The following is a 20,543-nucleotide window of genomic DNA, read 5'->3' as shown; positions in this document are numbered from 1 at the left end:
ATTTGAAGCTGGATGGGGAAGTACTGATTTTGCAGAAATTTCAAGAATATGATTTAAACGCGCATTTTAAATATTACAGTATTATTAAAGCATTTGTTTTGCTTGACATTTTTGAAACTATTCCTTTCTGGACCCAGTATAGTAGCTGAGCTCAAATTGTATGTCACACAGTACTTCCCATTTGACCCAGCTTTTCTGCCAGCTGAACATAAAACCTGTGAAGTATTTCAGAAGCTGAAAGAGTGAGGGTTTCAATGTGAGGTTTTCTGACTGACAGCTGCCTCAGACAGCAGCTTGCCTTGAGCAGCCAGGGCAGAGGGTTGCAGAACAGATGCGCAGGGACAGGTACGAGAGAACTCCTGATTGCAGGCTTAGGGCACCTTCAGATGTGTGAAAGGTTCAAAGTTCAGCTTGAAGAGTGAAGAACCTCGGTGTGAAACCCTTGATCCTGCCCAAGAGAGTGGGGTAGGCTTTCTACCTGCCATTATAGCAGAGCTGTACCTGGAAATCATTAATTTTTGCAGGGGTAGCCATGCTGAGCAAACTTGCTTTCCTTGTATGGCATTTTACACCTTTGAAACCAAGTCGGTGGTTTTTTTGCAGGAAGGGATAAAAAATGCTTTATTCTCCTTCCTTCTGTGTTTATCAAGCTAGCAGACAGGTGGGAGATAGGTGGCTTTTGGTAAACTTGAAGGTTGCTGTTGAGACAAAGGGAGTCTCTTCCACTCTCCCTTGTACTTCTCTGCTTGAGTGTTTCCAAAATCTGTAGGGATAGCATTAAACTTTTCAGGGCATACCACCAAGGTGCCAGAGAAGCAGAGAAAATGTAAGCAGAGTTGTGCAAAACCAGTCTGCTTTGCTTTTACTTATTGGTGCTTTTTGACTCCCCAAACAGTAGTAAGAAAAGTAAACTTCCATTTTGTTAAATATCACTGATGTGATGTTTGCAACAATGACTTGGATTTGCCCCCTTTGCACCTTGCACCTGCTTATAAACCTGTCACCTTTCTGATTATTCAGAAAAAATGGCATTCAGATGGAAAAAAAAGGGAATGTATCTGCTTTCCAGAAAAAATCTCTAGTGGAAGTGAGCTAAGCCTTCAGTTGTGAATTGGAGCACGTGAGTGTTTCTCAGGCACCATTAATTTTGCCAAACCAAGTTCTGAAATTGTGAAGATCTCATCCTGACCTGAATGCTTGCCAGGGCCATTTTCCCCTCTGTTTTGAATAGTGTTTTAAGACTGCCTGCTGTTTCAGCTGAGTAAATGAATCCACGTTTATTCTTCTGTGTCTTCATCTTTTGGTTTAGTACTATTTTGTCTGAGTCTAAAGTAGGACAAAGAGACAGACAAGATAAGTCTTAAAAAGACACATTAAAGCAAATCTAATGTGAATTTTTACAGACATAGATCTAATTAATCACTACCTCAAACAACAGATAAAAAACTTAAGTTTCTTGCTCTTCTTTGATGTGGTGAATGTCTACATAGCGCTTGTCACAGGAAAAGCCTTTATTCCAACAGGTCACAGCTTCTGTTCCTAGTCTCTTCAGTGCAGGTAGGGCTAGCTTTAGGATATGACTCAGTGCCTCAGGAGGGTGGCTACTCTATCCAGTTCCTTTGGGGACCATTTCATATGGGGAAGGTGGTACTGTGCATTGAACTCTCCTTTACTTGTCATTTCAGGTTGAGGCTTTTCTTTATGGCTCTGGTTATCAGCCTCCTCATTTCATCCACAATGCAGAGCTGACTTCTCCATACCTGGCTTTCTTCTAATAACACCATGTAGAAATTGTTCTTACATACAGAGCTAAATACTTAGGTGCTTTTTCATTTCATACCACCCATTGGTACCCAGGCAAAGCCATCATGGGATTTTCTTGCTTTTGATTGGAAAAAGAGTGAACTTCTCAGAAAAAGCATCCAGGCTGCATTTGAAGGCATTGTGTTCTGCTGCTTCTGCCACTTCCTTGGTCACTTGGTTCCAGTTGTCTCTAAGCTTCACTGTCAAATTATTGTGGCTAATTTCTGATTTAGATTTCTCTGGCTTGTGCTCCTAATTGACTGAAATGCTTTTTCTGTTTCCTGGTGTTTCTCCTCATGAATCTGTCTGTTGACACCAAACAATTTTAGTCTTCCTTTTGACAACAGTCACTCTCAAACCTTTTCCTGGCAGTAGTTTTCCTCATCCATTTCATAACTACGTGAATCTCTGAATTCTCTGAAACTTCTCCAGTAGTTACATAGCCTCTCTTAAGTATAAGCATAAAAACTGTAATTTGGACCTGTGTCAGCATCACTAATACTGTACACAATAGGAAAAAAAACCTCTTTACAGTCACCATGATTATACCTTCTAAAGCTATGGCTGTGTCAGAGCAATCTGGGCTTTCGGGGCACATTGTTTTTCCCATGTATTTGCTATATCTTTTCCTAGTCACTGTTTACTAGGCTGCCATTTCCCATTCCATAGAAAAAGCCCTCATTCCATGTTACCCTAGGAGGAAAATGAGTGACCTGAAGCACACAAAATTACCAGCTGCTGTCTGACTGAAGGGGAAGTTGTGAAGTAAAAAATTCTTTGAATAAAAAGAAAATGAAAATTCTTGTGATGTATAGGTGTACCTTCAGAATGCAGGGATCTGTTGGCCCATCTTCAAAACAAAAGCAAAAACCTTTTTGCCTTCACAGAGGGACATGTGCCTGAAAAGGGCCCATTGCAGAACCAGGGTGACAGCTATCATTTATCTTTGTCATATTCCAATTCCTTTTCACAGTCTGCTACATGTATTTAAAACGAATTATGGGAGACGTTAGTAAAAATGATGAATTTATTTTGTCTCTTTCTTAATTGAAGTTTATTTACTAATTGTTACTGTGAAAAGCATCCAAAATGTCAATTAGAAGCTAATATGATGAAGTGTCTCAGCTATAAGGTGATAAAGATTTATATGCTGGTATTTTTGTTGAGATTGAAGGAGATAAAAAGCTATTTCAGCATAGCTGCAGGTTGTTTGCTGACCTTTATCATAAATACCACTTGTCATCTATTTATTTAGCCTGAGAAAAAATGAAGCAGGAAGAATCTTTAAGCTTGTGCAAAAGCCCTACTTGACCTCTTAGCAATCTCCTGCTGAACTAAATAACTGTAACAGTCTTTGGGCAGCTACTCAAGATGCTTGGTGTGTGCTCCAAGAGTCACAGACATCAGAGAAGGAGAAAACATTTGCAGGAATGCACAGGGGGTGGTGAGGCCACAGCTTTGTGTCAGGATGAGTCAGGGTCGGGGAGAATTGAGCAACTCCTGTTTTGGATTCAGGAAGGGAGCTTTCCTCCCTCTGTTATCTTCCAAGCATGCACTTACAGACCCAAGTTCAGGCAAAGAGGGAAGCTTGGCTACTTCCTCAAGTCTCTGAGTATATGCAAGTTACAGAGGAATGTTTAAAAACCTAAAGACATGCCTCTGTCTGTGAGTGGTAAGTGACTTTTGCTTGTTTAAAGGCTGGCTCATTAGGTCAGGGTAAAGTCATAGGAGGGAGAAGCATTAAAAAGACCACCCAGGGAGAGAAACAGGCTTTTCCATGTCTCACTGGAACCACGAATTCTTCACTTTCCGCAGTAGTTACAGGCCACTGGGGAATGATCTCCTTTAAAATTTCCTATGATGTGGCAAAGCGATGCACTGATAAATCATGGACTTAATTTAATCTTACATTTCAATTAGTCTTTGCAGTTCAGTTTGGTATATCTTCTTTGTTTAAAGTCAGTATGAATTATCATCCAGCATTAGTATGTGAGGAGTCTTCCTTTCTGGGCTGTCTGCTGCCCTCTTCTTCCTTTTCATATCTGCTGTATGTAATTAGGATATGTGTGCGTGTGCAGGGAACAACACTTTCCTTCTAGCATAATATTCTAAGGAAATAAAACTTAAACAGCACTTACAGCTGTTCCACGTCTTTCTAGTTCTCTCCTATGCCTAATTCCTAAACAATTCCTGAACTCATTGGCCAGTTCAAAGCAAACTTCTAGAAGGCCAATAGAAGACTCAAGAGGTAACCACACTACTGCAGGTACATCTATTGCCAGGTGACATCAAACTGCTGTACCCTCTGCTGGGCCACAGCCAGGAGCCACCTCCCTGTGCCCTGCCTGCATGCCAGCCCCAGCTCTGCCACGTCCCTCTTACTCAAGGCATGAGAAGTGAGAGGGGACAGGTTTTGGGAAGGCAAGAGAAATCTCTTGGGTCTTCTGATTGAGACAGTACTTGTCGTAGTCCCTGGCGTCAGCATGAGAAATATTTCTGGGTTTCTGTTACTCATTAGCAATGTTATTATAAAAAATTCTTGTTTTCCTTGAAAAAAGAATTTTTTGGGAGACAGTATTTATTTTATATTTTTACATATATTACTTTTTTAAATAGACACAATGGTACATACTAACTAATAAAAATGAGTAAATCAGGCTGCTATAACAGCAGAGTGTCACATGCTGCACTGCTGGTGGGTTTGGAAAGTCTCCTTCAACTCTGACCTGAATTCTGAGTTATGGGCTGCAGCAAATCACATGCTTTATGAAAGCAGAGATAGACAAAGAGAGATTCAGTCTGGATAAGCCCCAAACTAAATTTAATTTATTAATATTGTTCAGGGTTTTTTTTATTACTCATCAGTTTTGTGTGGTTTTGGGGTTTTTCCTCATGCAGAAGCAGCTCTATAAATTGCTGTTTAACACAGCACTTTGATGGTACAACATTCACTGTTCTTGGGCTCTGTAAAATGTGTCCCTAGCCAGCAAACAAAAAGGAACTGAAGAATTAACTTGACAGCATGTAATGGAATAAGCTGCTTGCTTGAAAGCAGGAGCACACTCAGTGCTGACAGTGTGGTGTTTGAAAGCCTTGCATGTTAGCTTGTTGCTTGTAAAGACTGGATGATACCTTTATAGTTTTTTATGGCAAATAAATGTCTGACTTTGCCATGACTTACCCTTTGTATGTGTCTTTGTTCCATTGATTTGTAAAGAGAATTTCACTTTTGAATTTTTTTATAGACTGGTAGGAGGTCAGTAAAACCAGGGTGATTTTGTGATGTTGTTTTCATTGACTTGAAACTGTCATGGCATAGTTGTCACAACACTTAGATTTATTAATACCTTGAGGGTTCTTGTTTCTCCCTTGCTCTGAAACAAGCAATGTCACACAGTGCATAGATGTTTTGTAGAACATGCCTACTACATGTTCTAAGCTTCACCAACCTTTGAAAATAGTATACTGGGGAAACTGGTGGAGGTGACATAGCAAGATGTTGAATGTTCATAACCCTTTGAATTCGTACTCAGGTAGGATTCGTGTGAAAATGGGTGTGAAAATTCAGTCACTTGTGCTGGTTCTGTACAGCTCAGCTGGGTAAGAGATCGGACTTGATGATCTCAGAGGTCCTTTCCAACCCAGATGATTCTGTGAGATTGGGCTCATTCAGTCAACATCTTGAAACATTGAGTGTCAGCTAAGATAATCTACTAGTTTCATGTTCTGGATTTTTTTTCTCCTATAAAAAAACCCCATACACACGTAGAGAATGTCATTAAAAATTTGGTAAAAAAATATTATTACCCTCTGGACAGGCTCTTGAAAGTAGGGAAATGTCAGCTAAACTTACATGCACAACCTTAACAGTGTGTCTTTATGTGTGTTCATTACAATCTATATTTTTTTGCTAACACATCATGAAACACTTTCTACCATCATGTGAGGTCTGCTGTGTAAAGTACACATTTCATGAATGGCCACATGGTGCTGTAATCCCTTCTAAATCTTTTTTCCTTTTTTATACTACATTTTTTTAATGATGTGAGTGTGTAATGATGTTTTTTACCTGTGACTTGATGGAAGACTAAGCACAAATCTAATGTGCAGTTTGACCTTTGCATGGTCTGATGGTTTTTTGGGGGGTTATTTTCTTAAAAAAATATTTCAGTGAGTTTTTCCACGTATTTTAAGATTATCTGATTTAAAATTTATTTCCCAAGATTTCCTGTGTTCTTTGCATAATAGACCTTTTAGCATTTATTCAGCTGGTAATATGATATTCTCAGAATGGAGATGGTTGCTTGCAATTTAGTTACTGAAGTTGAGATCAAGCATAACACCTAAACTACCCTTTTTTACTGTTAGGGTTCCGTGCTCACATTCACACTGTAAATTATATTACCAGTTAGGGAATAAATTTTGTAGCCTGTAGTGGCAATCATGTAGCTGATCTTGGCTTCGAGGAAACAGATGGATTGTGGCACTCCCAAGTCCTTTTCTAGTCTTTCTCACCCTTGTGTAATGCATGATACAGTCTACCTAGGTCTGAACTGAAAAGTTTCATCTTTCAGGAAGAAAATTTAAGTCTTGACTCAAAGTCACCAGTAATGGACAATCTGCTGCCCTTCGTGAATTCTTCCAATACTGAATTGTTTTCTTAGATTGTAAACTGTGAGCTGTTTTTCCCTTCATTTTTCTGAGAAAGCCAATTTCTGAGAAACTCCAATCTCGGAGTACATTTACCCACTATGTAAAAACTTCCTTTAAAAATTTTTCCCCCAAATAAACTGTGATGCAGACCCATCTTGGCCTTCTCTGTTTTCTTTTCCCTTGGTTATTTCAAGCTGCAAGTTTTCTGTCTTTCTTGACATTTCTGTCTTCCCATTGCAAGGCATTTTTTATACATCCTTCCCATGACTTTAGTGAACTCTGTGTGTGCTATGCCTAAAATGAACTCAGTGATCACATCAGTGCTGTTCCAGGTCTTTGCTCCTCTCTGCTTCTCCTTATCAGAGCAAGGGAAACTAGGATTATTCTGGCCTGTAAAGTCTCAGACAGAGCTGATAATTTGTGGAGGGATGCAAATTGTTGCCAGAATTGCTCCTTCTCTGTGAGTGTCCTCTCCTTCTCAATCTAGATGCTTTTCATTTGCTGTACTACAGCACATGAGGTTTACGTCTGTCTTGCTTCCCCTGTGGCTCAAGTTGCTCTCTATCAGCAACTGTTCCTTTCCTTGTTCTCTATTTTTGCAACTTTATCTGAAATTCTTATCAGCAGTTTTGCACCTGCCTTCCAAATCACAGATTATCATGTCAAACTGTGTAGATTCAAAGCCTCAAGCATGATCATACCCACAGCTCCCTCTGTTTGGTGGTGATTATGTGCAGTTTCACATCCAGGAGGGAGCAGCCATGGTTTCTCTTTCAGTTACATTTATTTTTATATTTTCTAAATTGTATACATGATCTATACCACCAAGTTACTGGTTTATTTTTCTTTTATTATGCTTGATATACTGTATTTCTGTTTCCATATAGACATTCCTAGCGTTATCTTGAATAGCTCTCTGCAACAGCCATTTCCACAGAACAGCTGAATCACCCATGAGACTCTTGATAAATGTATTCACATGAGAAGTTGAAGATGTAGTGCCAAATGCATTACAACATCCTTTGCATTGTAACCTTCATAAGAAATTGAGCCCCAAGTTTTTATGTGAACATAAATATCTGAGCCAAATCTCTTGTTTCATCCAATTTTGAAGCTGTATCTTGTCTGCACAGGATGTTTGTTGATCTAATACTTTCCAAAGAGCTGTATCAGCTGTTCTGCTATTTGCTGGAAATGTATGGTAATAACTTGTAATTAAGTTTTCTGTATAATGTGCAACATTTGTGTATCAGAATTATAATGAAATGTTAATCCAAGGTTACGAGAGATACTGAGGCAGACCTTTGGAAAATCTTGAATACAAGGTATTTGGAATTAAGTTATTTTAAATAATGCAGAGATTTGCTATATCTGCTATTTGTGTTTTGTGGAGAAATGGTGTTTCCTCTTTTACTTTTTCCCAGCTTTAACTCTGCATTACATAAATGAAAACACAGGTCCTGTTCCCTTCTCAAGTGTTGCCTTTACTTGAGTTGGAAATTCTGTACAGAACCAGGCAGGATTTGTATCATTGTTGGTGCTGTTCCTTATGAATGTATATACTGAACAACTTCAATATCCTCAGCATAATGAAAAGAATGGGCAACTCCCCTCATTGTTTAGCATGAATGAATGTAGAAGACTGACAAAACAATATAAAATATTCTGGGAGATTTACGGGATAGTGATATAGAAAAATAAAAGACTTATGGTGTAATCTTTTAGCCATTTGCTGGTCTGAGGCAGTTTGCAAATCAGTTCCCAGAGGACTCAGTTGTGCTTTTAAAAGGACATTACCCAGACACTTCACTTCAGAAGCTGAAAATTCTACTATTGAAATCATAGCTCCAGAAGGTTAATTAATGAGTGGAGTGTTGCCAGTTTGCAGTATTTTATTGTCAGCCTTGAACCACTGAGCATTTTGGATCCCCACGCACGCCTCCCATTGAAGGGCAGCCCAGCCAAGGCTGGACTTTTGGAATTAAAACATTTATCTCATCTCACTTTGCTTTTTTTTCCCTCCTACTTCCAAAGGAAAACTTGAAAACACAGTCACTGCTTAGGGTGAAGGTATAATGCAAAAGCTGGAAGCGAGGCTACAGACAAAAGGCAGAAGATTTGATTTTGGAGGCTCGCAATACCAGGTAGTCCCAGGCAGACAGTACCTTTGGGAATCTTTGCATTTTGTCCTTGAGGAGGGTCCTTGGAGCATCCCAGAAGTGCCTGATGCCTTGAGTGCAGAATAGTGTTGCTTTGCCATGAGTGCGTGATAATACAAGATAACTTTTCATTTCAAATTACCTTTTCCAGGAGATAGATTTTCATGTAAGTCCTTGAAAGGTGAAATTTCTATCTTGGTGCTTTTACATGACCTCACCCTGAAGCTGTGCTACAGCAAGTAGTAGAGCTATAGGATAATTGATGAGTAAAATTTGCTGGGTAATTATATTCTTGGCATATGATTCTCAGCTGTAAAAGGAAAATTCTTTTCTAAGAAGGACACAATATTCCTGTCCTTGTTAATATTAGGTGACTAACAGTTCTTATTTGCTTCCATTACATAGAATTTCTAACAACCAATTTATTTAAGGGAGACATTTTACAGTAAAAGTTGTTCTAGATAATAGGTTGAAAATCTTCTTTTCCTTGAGGAGTGTAGTTCGCCCAGAGGAACAAAGAATCCTGTTTCTGTTTTTGCAAAGCATTTTGTGCTCAACAGAAATGCTTCAGCTTCCTAAAGTGAAGTGAAATGAAAAAATAATAGCTGAGAGATTATCCATTATAAATCCAAACAAATCACTTTGATTGAATCTTTTAATTTTTTATCTTTTTTTTACTCCTAAGGTATTTATAAATAGTTTTGAAAAAAACCTTTGGTCATTTAAATAATAAAATTGGAATTCATCAGAGACGTTTTTCTAAGGGGCAGACTTGCAACATCAGATATACTTCTTGCCTTTTTTTTTCCCCCACTTTTATCAAAAAAAGGAACAAGGTACTATATTATTAATTAACTTAAGTATCACTGATTGAAGCCTGCAAATATTCTAGTTCTTTTTTATAAAAGAGAACCCTACAAATACACCTATCACAACAGAGCAGCTAAAAGTAATGGGACCTAAAATAGCATATACTAAAAGTACAAGAGCACTGCAGAGGATGAGTGCTCTGCTTGAGTGGTGATTTCCTGGCCCACTATACCCAGTTGCAGCAATACACTGGAGGGCATGAGAATGATGCTGATATCTTTAGCATGTAGGATCCAATCTTGATTCTACTCAGGGAAGGTAAGCCTTCTTGCACAGACTTTTTTTTTTTTTTCTGTCTAAATAGCTTAAGTTACTGATTTTTTTAACCAGTGGGATTCTTTAAGCCACATGGATGTTGCTTAGCTTCCATAAAAGATTCTCAATACTGTCCATAGAAACAAGTGGCTGGAGTTTGAAGTATTATAAACTATGTTTTTAAACAATGCAGATTTGAGTAAGAGTAAGAGCCAGAACACCATTTTTCTAAAGATTCCCTGCTTGTTGCCTGGTGGAGCAATTGCATCTGCATGTAAACCAGGCTGGTTACAGTGGGCAGGAAATCAGAAATTTGGGCTGTCCTGTGTTGGGGGGGGGCAGAGTATTTCAGAAATGAGAAGTTCTGTAGCTCTTTGAAGGAGTGACCTCCTGCTTCAGCTATCCTCTTAGAACCAACGAGGTTACATTTGCCTCTTCTCTTAGAGCTCTTGGTTTTGGACTCATACTTGACGTGTTCAGGGACATGACCTTACTGGCATAAGTGAGGGCTCTGACACTTGGGTGGGTTGGTTATGCAATCCGACCCATCCTTTTACTTCAGAAAAGACTTTTGATTTCTTTCTTTGCTTTTGATTTCTTTCTTTTTTCTGAGGAGCATTTAGGCTTAATGTCCTCGTTGATACCCAGGGCAGGATATCGCTGCTGTCTTGCTTCTCTGAATCTTGTAATATTTCTGTTGCTGTCTTGAGACTACTTATATGTCATCACTCCTTACAGTCTTCATTGCTTCCCCTTTCTTTGCTCTTCTCCACTCCCTTTGTTTTACTATTACTGGTGATCTGCATCAAGCAGGAGAAAGATAATATATTCAGTAATTAATGTAACCTATTCCTCCATTAATTTAACTTGAAAAATTGAGTGTTCATGGCTATCAGCCATGGCATTCACCAAAAGCTTCCCATTTATGTAAATATTGCCGAAGCTTTATGCCCTCATTGTCCTATAGTATATCCAAGAATACCTTTTTTTTTTTTTTTTTTTTTTTTTTCAATGTAGGACAACATAAAGACAAAAAGCAGCAAAGATGAAGAAAAATTCAGGATAATGAATTAAGGATATTTCCCTTGCAAACCCATGTCCAAACTGGGCTTTGTACTAATCAGGAAGCAAGGAGCATCTGTCTTCTTAATTGGATTGTTTTAAAGCTTTATGCTGTCTGTGCAATTTCAAATTATGGCAGTGATCCTGCAACGCTGAGGTCAATTAAATTTCAGATATGCATAGTTATTCATGAGCTGAGCTTTTGCAGACTGTAGTTTAGTAGTCTGGGGAATCATGCAGAATAAAAATCAAGTCGAAACCATATGGAATTTTTCACTTTTACTAGAATTCATATTTTTAAAAATTTTGCTGGCTCTTTAATATTTATGAGGAGCCGTGATCTTTTATTATACTTGTTGAATTATTCATCTGAATATGAAGATGAAGAGAAGACGAGTTGGGATTTTTCATCTAGAGGATGTCTTTAGTTTTTTCAATTCTAATGTAATATTTTACATTTTAAGAGAAAAAACATCATGACTCAAAAAATAATCAGAATGGCATTTGAATACTTAAATATGGGTTTGTCCTCAAGCTCCTAAAAATGAAGCATAAGCTAGTGCTCAAATAAGGATTTTTCTCCTCAACTGGGGAAACAGAAGGAAGAAACATAATTCATGCTCTTAGATAATGCAATTTCAAAGTTGAATTTACCCTATGAACTTGTTAATCAAGAAAGTTTTTATTTTGTTCTTTATCTCACAGCATTTTTAGTCCATTTTTCAGTTTTGACCATGAAAGAGTGTAAGTAACTTTCCTTTTTCCTTCCAGTTAGGGCTGTTCTGATGCTGTGTATTGATGTAAAGTATGCAGTCAATATTTTAACAATGTAAAATACAGTATGATTTCAGAGCTTCTCAACCTTCCTTTTCCTCTTTTCCTTATTTTGTATCATATCTATTAAACTGAAAGTGTTTGTCATCAACTACCAGAAAGAGTTGTACGTGAAGGTAAAGTTGAGCTGATGAGGTTGCTCTGGTTTATCTTCTCATCTCTGAAGTGCAGGAACCTACGCTGTATTTTGGTTTTGTGCACAGCCTGGTTGCAGCTGGTTTTACCCTTTTGTTTTCCTTGGTCTTGAATGTACTTTAATTTGTTACTAATTTTCTTTTTTTGAAGCAGGAATTTTCATAGTGACTTTTTAAAAAAATATCTTTGTGAAGTGGAATATAAGGATAAGGTGTTGCATAACTGCAGAATAACCTCAAACCCAGCCAGTGGTGCAGGCTTGGGATGAGGAGAGGAAGATCTGCACAAGTTCCAGCAAATACAGGGATGGAAATACCATGCATATCTGTCAGTTCATCCAAAAGAAGCCTTTTGAAATAAGCTTTGTGTGTTGCAAAATCCTTTGCACATTACTATACTCACTGCACAGGTGGGGGTGTTCCAAGGCTGCCTTTTGGCTGTTAGTGTTAAGGGGTGCCTGCTCTGACATGACTTCCCAGCTGGGAAGGGTGATGAGAAAGAAGAAATGCTCACTCAGATTCAGCTGCAGAAGGTTTTTTATCTACAAACAGGAAGGAGAAAACTCGAGAAGAAAAACTGTTGGCACAGTGGGAAAAAATGGTCGTTTGTAATACACATGCAGCTTAATGTAACATCATATATACTGCTTGTCCTAAAGAGATCTGATATTCTTCTACAAAGGTTTGATAATTAGTTGTAAGCTTCTCAGTTTCACTCCTAACTTTGTAAAAGCTCTGGACTTATGTAGACAGTGATTTGAAAACATTGAGATGAAAGATAGGTATGTGTGCATATGTGGAACCTTCTGATGAGATTCACCTATTTCTCTTCCCACCAGGTTTGGAGGAGACCAGCCAGTGTACATCAATATTATTAGAGATCCTGTCAATCGGTTTTTATCCAATTATTTTTTTCGACGTTTTGGAGACTGGAGAGGAGAACAGAATCACATGATCCGTACTCCCAGCATGAGGCAGGAGGAAAGATACCTGGTATGTTTAAATTAAAGACTCCTTACTGGTTTCCCAGCATTACATAACTGATATTCAAACTGGAACCTCGAGAAGTGCAACACAACGGTGTCTTACAGCTTGTATTTTTTCCTCTGTCTTGTTTGTCCTTATCCTAAGTTTTGGCAGATGGGGCTTCCACCACCTCTCTGGGCAATGTGTTCTAGTGTCTCACCACCCTCATGGTGAATAACTTTTTACTAACTTCCAATCTAAACCTACCCACCTCTAGTACTACCTGACATCCTAAGAAGTCCCTCACAATATTTCTTGTAGGGCCCCTTCAGATACTGGAAAGCTACAATAAGGTCTCCTCAGAGCCTTCTCCTCTCCAGACTGAATAACCCCAGCTCTCTCAGTCTGTCTTCATAGGAGAGGTGCTCCAGCCCTCTGATCATCCTTCTGGCCCTTCTCTGGACATGCTTCAGCACGTCCATGTCTTTCTTGTAGTAGGGGCTCCAGACCTGGATTCACTACTCCAGGTGGGGTCTCACAAGAGCAGGGAACAAGAGCAGAATCACCTCCCTCCACCTGCTGGCCACGCTTCTCCTATGCAGACAAGGATCTGGTTGGTTTTCTGGGCTGCAAGTGTACACTGATGGCTCATGTTGAAATTCTCATCCACCAGCATCCCCAGCTCCTTTTTCCTCAGGGCTGCTCTCCATCCAGTCCCTGCTCAACCTATCCCTATCCCACATCCAATCCCTACTTGGGATTGCCTTGACCCAGATGCAGGACCTTGTACTTGGTCTTGTTGAACTTCATGAGGTTGCCATGGGCCACCCTCTCCAGCCTGTCAAGGTCCCTCTGGATGGCATTCCTTCCCTCCAGCCTGTCAGCTGCACCACACAGCTTGGGGTCATCAGTGAACTTGCTGAGGGTGCACTCAATGCCACCATCCATTTCACCAACGAAGTTCTTAAACAAGACTGGTCCTAATACTGATCCTTCAGGGGCTGCACTTGAGGGATATTTATAAATCTTGTAATTTACAAATTTTGACATTTACTAATGTTGAATGGGAAAAATAGAAGCTAGGGGGGCACTGGTTTGATACTGATTCCTTTGTATGCCCGGCTCCTGAACAAGACAAAATGGTGGAATTAATTCTTACCCTTTCTGTATTGTAGATCCAGTTTCATTTGACTCAGCCACACTTAGAGGGTTCACACTGCAAAGGGTTCAATGACACAGCTGTGACAGGACAGCTTGATGGGCTGCCATGAGATGTTGCAGGCCAGATGTAATGCCAAAGGAAGAGAGTTCTATGGCTTTTGAAGAACAAAGACAGGATGTTTTGACAGTGTTTTTGAGGGGCAATAGAGTACAACATGTGGTGTGGATGAACCGTAGAGAGCACAGCTCTGAACAACTGCCACACAACACTTTTCAGTCCTAGCCAAGGTCAAATGGATCCAAAGAGGATTAGGTTTTTTTTTCATATGACAGGGCTGTGTTGATTTATTTTGTACTTTACTACTGTTATTTGTCATGCAAAGTCCTGTAAGCCTGAGCTTATAAATTATGAATAATTGAAGTTGTGGGTGGTATCAGTGCAACTACATATAGCCTTAAATTTTAGTGACATCTGCTATATGAATATAACTCATATATATATATATATATAACTCATTTCAGTAATCTTACTAATTGATTTCCTCTTTGGTATATGTCTAGGGACACTGAAGTGGTCCCTGCATCAGCTAAGCAGGTTTTCACCTCCTGGTGTGCAGTCAGGAGGCAGTACCAACAGTTTTGTGTCCATGAATTGGACAGAGGGTTTGCAGAAATTCACGTGGTTTGTTTTTTTCACTGTGTTACTACTTCATTAGCGCTATCATGTTTTTGTTTTAAAAAATGATAAAAAAGAGCAGCACAGTCTTTACTTCATCCTGAGTGCTTCTACTTCTCATTTGAATTGGTAGGTGCAGTGGTTGCACTGCAACTGTAATTGCATCACAACTGACTGACTATAAAAGTTGGTATTAATTCAGTACTGCCTATGCAGTTTGATATGATATGTACAGCCAGTGAAATATTACTTAAAGCATAGCTGAAATTAATATATCTGATTTCTGTTTTTTGTGTTGGTTTAAAATGTATTAGAAAGAACACGCCTTGCATTATTGTTTACATTGGGGTGCTCTTTAAGAAATTATTTACATGCATGTGCACATGTGAACCCATACACAGATCAGTACAAAAGCTATAAGGTAAAGGAAATAAAAAATATCCATCTAAGGTCAGCAGTCATTTTGTTAAAGGGTTACTTGTTGGTCTGAGGCACCATCAGCATCCTTTATAAAAACTGGTTTTGCCTTTTCATTATGATTTTCTCTCTTGATAAATTAGCATTAGAATCCTGGAAGTGTTTTTGAGCTAGGTCCTTCATCCCTCCGTGGCAGACTTTGGCTGTCACTTGCACTGCTCTAAGAGGGCAGTTGCTCCTGTCACAGTGACATATAGGCCACTCACCAGTGAAATTCATTTTAACAAAAGCCACTCTTCTGAAATGTTAAAGAAGTTTAAGACATGTGTTATCCAGCCACATAATATATTGCATGACTGCATTTTAATCTGTTCCTCAGTGGTGCAAGGAGATCTGCTGGCACATATTTTAAAACTCAGGGAATGGATTTTGTGGAATGGTGGCTTCAGAAATCTGCTAAATCAATTGCATAATCCAGCTCTGAAGCAAGTTAGGCATCAGCCCTTTAACCCAGGACTGATGGCTGGTCTGATTGCTGCCTTCATACCTTGTACAAATCTTCCCTGATATTTATTCTCTCTCTCTCTTTTATTTATTTATTTATTTATTTATTTATTTATTTTTTAATTGACAACTCATCACAAAGCAACACTTTTTTTTACAGGGGATTATTTGAAGCATAAGCTTAGATTCAGTTTCGATAGTGATCACAGTATTAAACCCAAGTCAGCTGAGATGAGGTGTGCCTGACTGTGAGCAGAGACATGAAAGCAGGGCCAGGATAAGAGAATCTTTTGCTTTTCTTTTTTCATCATGCCTCAAATCAACAGCTAGGAAAATAGAAAGTTGCTGATTGCTTCACAGTGTTGAGTTCATTGATGAAGAGTCTGAGAAGCCTTGTTGACAGCAGTCGAAGACTTGCAGAATGGCCTAGAGAAGCTGTAAGTGTAACTCCACATCTATCAGGAGAGAAAGGTTTGCCTTTGGAAAGTTATCTATCTCAGAATTAGGGTATCAGGGGCTAACTGCACTTTTCTCAATCATGACATTCCTGGCTTTCTGTCTCTTGGAAGGTGCTGTGGGCAACTAGGAACCTTTCCAAGCCATTCCACTGCCAACATTGGCCTTCCTTGAAAAGCTGAGGGCAGTGTGTGTTTTCCCTCAGAAGCTGCAGTGTGAAAGCATGGGAGCTCAGCACCTCTATAAAGCAGGCTCTTAAAGGAGGAAAAGCATTTTAAGATCAAGTTTTGTGTCTGCTTAACTCCTGCTTGGCCATTGGGTTGTGATATCCTTAGAAACATTACCTCCTCTCAATTCTAATCCTTAAAAAAATGGGGGTATTGAAAAAACAATAAACCTGGAAGTTTGTAGTTCTTTGGGTGCTGTTTGGTCTTGTTTCTTTTTAAGTTTGGAAATCTGAACTGCTGACATTGCAAAAATCAGAAATAGAGACAGAAATTTCCACCATTCACAGATAATTTGAAATTTTCTCTGAACAGAGCTTCAGGCTCTGACTCTATTCCAGAGAAAGCAACCATTTATTCAGGAGGCAGAGAAATTGTTGTAAATGTTTTGTAAATGTCTGTGTTTACCAAAATTTAATTGAAAGCCAGGATGTAAAACAAGCCCTTTATTCACAAGTAAGATATGGCAGAGGCAGCTGCTGCAATGTGAGACTTTCCACCCGGGTCAGCCAGCTCCTTGCCCTGCCCTGGCCCTTTCTCTGCTGGAGTGAATTACTGTCAGTCACCTACAGAGATCACTTCCAAGCTTCCCCAGAATAAATAGCAGCAACACCTTAACATGGAATAGGACAGAGATGTTCAGGCCTGAAACAGTGGTAAGCACTTCAGGTTGAGTCTCAGGCACACACATGCGAGAGCTATGCTGTGTTATGGTCCTGTAAGATGAGATAAATTCACAAAAGTTAATTTAAATCCATTCCGGTGAATGTGTTACAGGTTGGACTAGAGTTCTGAAAGTAAATACGCTTCAGTAAAGTCAGTAACCTCTTATCAGTGCAGCTGGTACCAAGCAAAGGAAGAGTATGCACCAGGTGATTTAGTTTAAGGCTTGGAATTGCAGAAAGCAGTCCTGATAAAGAGAGGGAGTAACTTAAATGCTTGAAAGTTTTATATTGACATTGTCCTTTCCATAAGGTTTTATTAGTAATTACCTAGTATTTATTACAACTGGAGAGTGAGACATCAAATGTGAAAGGTAAGTATGGATTTTTTGTTTTTCCTTAATAATTTCTAAAACTTTGATCTAAGACAGTTAAGGCTGAATGAGTGTGTGAAGCAGCGTGGGCTGTTTCTTGTTGCCTGAATTGCAGGAAATATGCTTTTATGCAATTCTGATCTCTGTTAGGCCTACAAATAATATGGCTCCTAACACACTCAAGTATGACATCTGAACATCTTTGAGCTCATTTGTCAGAAGAGAGAGGCTTTGTATAAAAAAGATTGTTCAGTAAATGAAGAATTTGCTCTCTTCCTACAGGATGTTTCAGATTTTTTTATAATTAGCAGTTAAGTTTATGCTGTGTCTCTGTCAGGCTTGGCATAGTCTTTCAGCCTTATCTCTGAAAATAAATATGCTTTTATCAGCTAAAAATAAAAAAAAATTCAAACAATAATCAGCTTCTGTTATGCTAAAGATTACTCATGCAAGTAATCCCATAAAGATGCATCTGTCTATTTCTCTTTTAAATTAAATGCAAAAAATATTTGTAAAAAGGGAATTAGGATTACTGCAAAGAAGGGAAGAAAAATTCAGAGGACATTAGGGAACTTTCAAGTAAAACTTTATAAAATAGGGACCTCTCCTATGGCAAAGGTAGGCTTTTTGGCACCAGTGCTATTTAACATCTTTGTCAGCAACATGGACAGTGGAAATTGAGTGCATCCTCAGCAAGTTTGCTGATAGCATCAAACTGTGTGGTGAAGTCAGCATGCTGGAGGGAAGGGATGGCATCCAGAGGGGTATTGACAGGATGGAGAATTTGGCTTGTGCAAACTACATGAAGTTCAACAAGGCCAAGTGCAAGGTTTTGCACCTGGGTGGAGGCAACCCCATGTACAAATACAGGTTGGGAGGAGAAGGGATTAAGGACAGCCCTGAGGAGAAGGACTTGGGGGGGGGTGGACCAGAAACTGAACATAAGCCATCAATGTGCACCTGCAGCCCAGAAAGCTGTGTCCTGGGCTGCATCAAAAGAAGACAGGCTGAGAAAATGGGTTGTTAGAGGCTCTGAGAGGACCTTATAGCAGCTTTCCAATATCTGAAGCCTTCAAGAAAGCTGGGGTAGGAATTTTTGCAAGGCCATGTAGTGAGAGGGCAAGGAGAAATGGCTTTAAACTGGAAGAGGGGAGATTTAGGTTAGACATTAGGAAAAATTCTTTCCTGTGGGGGTGGTGAGACACTGGCACAGGTTGCTCAAGAAAGTTGTGGCTGCCCCCTCCCTGGAAGTGTTCAAGCTCAGCTTGGATGGGCCTTGGTCTGGTGGGATATGTCCCTGCCCATGACAGGGGATTGGAACTAGATGATCTTTAAGGTCCTTTCCAACCCAAACCATTCTATGATTTTCTTGCTAAATATTTAAACCAATGTTGTTTAGGTTGTTTCATAAAGTTCAAACAGAACTAGAGAAAAAGCTGAACAGTTAAACTCCACAGAACAATTTTTTTCTATTCCTAAATTTTGACAATTTCCTTCTATGACTTACATAGTTTTTTCTTAATATAAGAATATTCATTAAATACATTTAACTGTTTTTATTATTTGTACCCCAAAATTTTAATCTGCAATTAAAAATACTCATTTACCATTTGCACTGATTTTTCTGAGAGCATCTTGCTGTCTCAGTTCCTGTCTTTATCTGGATAGTAGAAATATTTAACCATGGTTAATTGTATTGTGAACTGTTATTGGTAGTAGCACTCTGGGCTTTCTCCTTCATGACTTTAGATGTTTCTTGAAGCCTTTCAGTCTTCCAGGGAGCTGGCCTCCAGGAGAGACCATGGTATGGAACCCATGCCTCCACCTCCTGACTGTCACTCTCATGAGTATGTTTCTTTAGAAAAAAGGCAGTGGCAAATTGTCAGCCTGCAGGTTTGGTGGAGTATTGGGTATAGAGGATTCATTTCTGTGTGGAATTTTTCTGCTGAGGACCTCACAGAGGCTACACATGTGCATTGACTGAACCTTGGAACTTTTAGAAGGGGTCTTGTGGATTTGGTTAACGTTGTTTAGATTGGAAATTTGAGGCATGCGGTGGTTAAAATTATTTGCTTATGTCTCTGGAGTTCATACCAGGTATTAGGGAGTTAAATATATAAATCTAAAAGTACATTTTCCATTTACTGGGTTCTGAGCTGTAGGTAGGAGCTGAACTGTTTTATCCACCTTCTGTGCTCTCCTTAACTTCCCATCACTCAGTTGTCCTTTTGCTCCCTGTGTTATACATTGGTGCTGAGATGGTTTCAGTTGGGTCATTGGAGGTGCCATGATGTGGCTGTAGATCTGGTTTGAGGATCACACAGTGGCATCAATCTCTGTCTGGGACTGGGCTGCCGGGAGGGCACTGCTGAACTGTAGCCACCTGTCAGCTGCCCCAATCAGAATAATTTGCTGCTTCTTCCCTCTAATGAGGCTTTTAATAGTTTCCAGCTGTTCCCTTATACTGCATTAACTCTTCACAGAAAAATGTCTGACCCATTTTTATAACTGTTCATCTGCTGTGTATACTCTAAAGCACCATCTTGCCTTTAGATTCTGCCATTTCGTATTAATAATTTATTGAACCTCAAAGTTAATGCTAATTCAGACCTTAGCTTGAGGAGGGACTGATGAAACAACTAATAAAATGTAATATTATAGGAAATGTTTTCATGGCTGAAATTTACTTTTCAGTGACTTCAATTTACTAACCAGTATTTTTTAACACTCCCCTGTGGGGTTTGCATTCCAAACATTACAGCGTTACGGAATTATATGAGAGCAAGAAAATCTTAATCTGTTTTCATTTATTAATCTGAGTCAATTCTACATAGTAAATAAGCAATATACCACTGGCAGCACTAAAATATTTTATGATATTTATAATATATACTTATATTGATTGTAAAGACAAAAAGATTAGGATTTTATTAATACTATACCTTTATTTTAATCATACCATTCTGTATATCATTCCTTTTCATGGAGGCAGGATACAGGATAGCCACAATATTTTGCTTCAGAATGTTAAAATATGAAATATATTTTCATGAAATGTTATATGGATATGAAAATTTCTGGCTATTGCAAATGTTAAGAAACCACTTAAGAAACCAAAAGCCAAGTAGCAGAAGAGCCCCAAGCACTATGTACCCACAATCTTATTTAAACTTAACCTTATTACAGTGTCTTAGAACCACCAATAAGTAGTATATATGATATTTAAGACATTTGTATATTTAGGAATTTATATTATTTTAAATATGAACCTAGATGTATTAAGTAGGTTGAAAATGGTGACTTCATTTTAATGGAAATTTTATTATATTTGTT

At 38.9% G+C, this 20,543-nt stretch overlaps 1 protein-coding gene across 1 annotated transcript in view; it reads left to right on the top strand.

Annotated features, from left to right (window-relative positions):
• The window catches only part of UST (uronyl 2-sulfotransferase), a 154,409-nt gene that overhangs the window by 81,761 nt on the left and 52,105 nt on the right, over positions 1 to 20,543 (top strand). Inside the window, exon 5 of the mRNA XM_030448503.1 lies at positions 12,610 to 12,763. Within this exon, the coding sequence (XP_030304363.1) occupies positions 12,610 to 12,763 (154 nt within the window). The remainder of the gene's footprint in view (positions 1 to 12,609; positions 12,764 to 20,543) is intronic.

This window comes from Calypte anna, chromosome 3 (assembly GCF_003957555.1).
Source record: "Calypte anna isolate BGI_N300 chromosome 3, bCalAnn1_v1.p, whole genome shotgun sequence".
NCBI lineage: Eukaryota > Metazoa > Chordata > Aves > Apodiformes > Trochilidae > Calypte > Calypte anna.
Note: the sequence above shows the minus strand (reverse complement) of the source record. Positions and strands in the feature narration are given on the sequence as shown.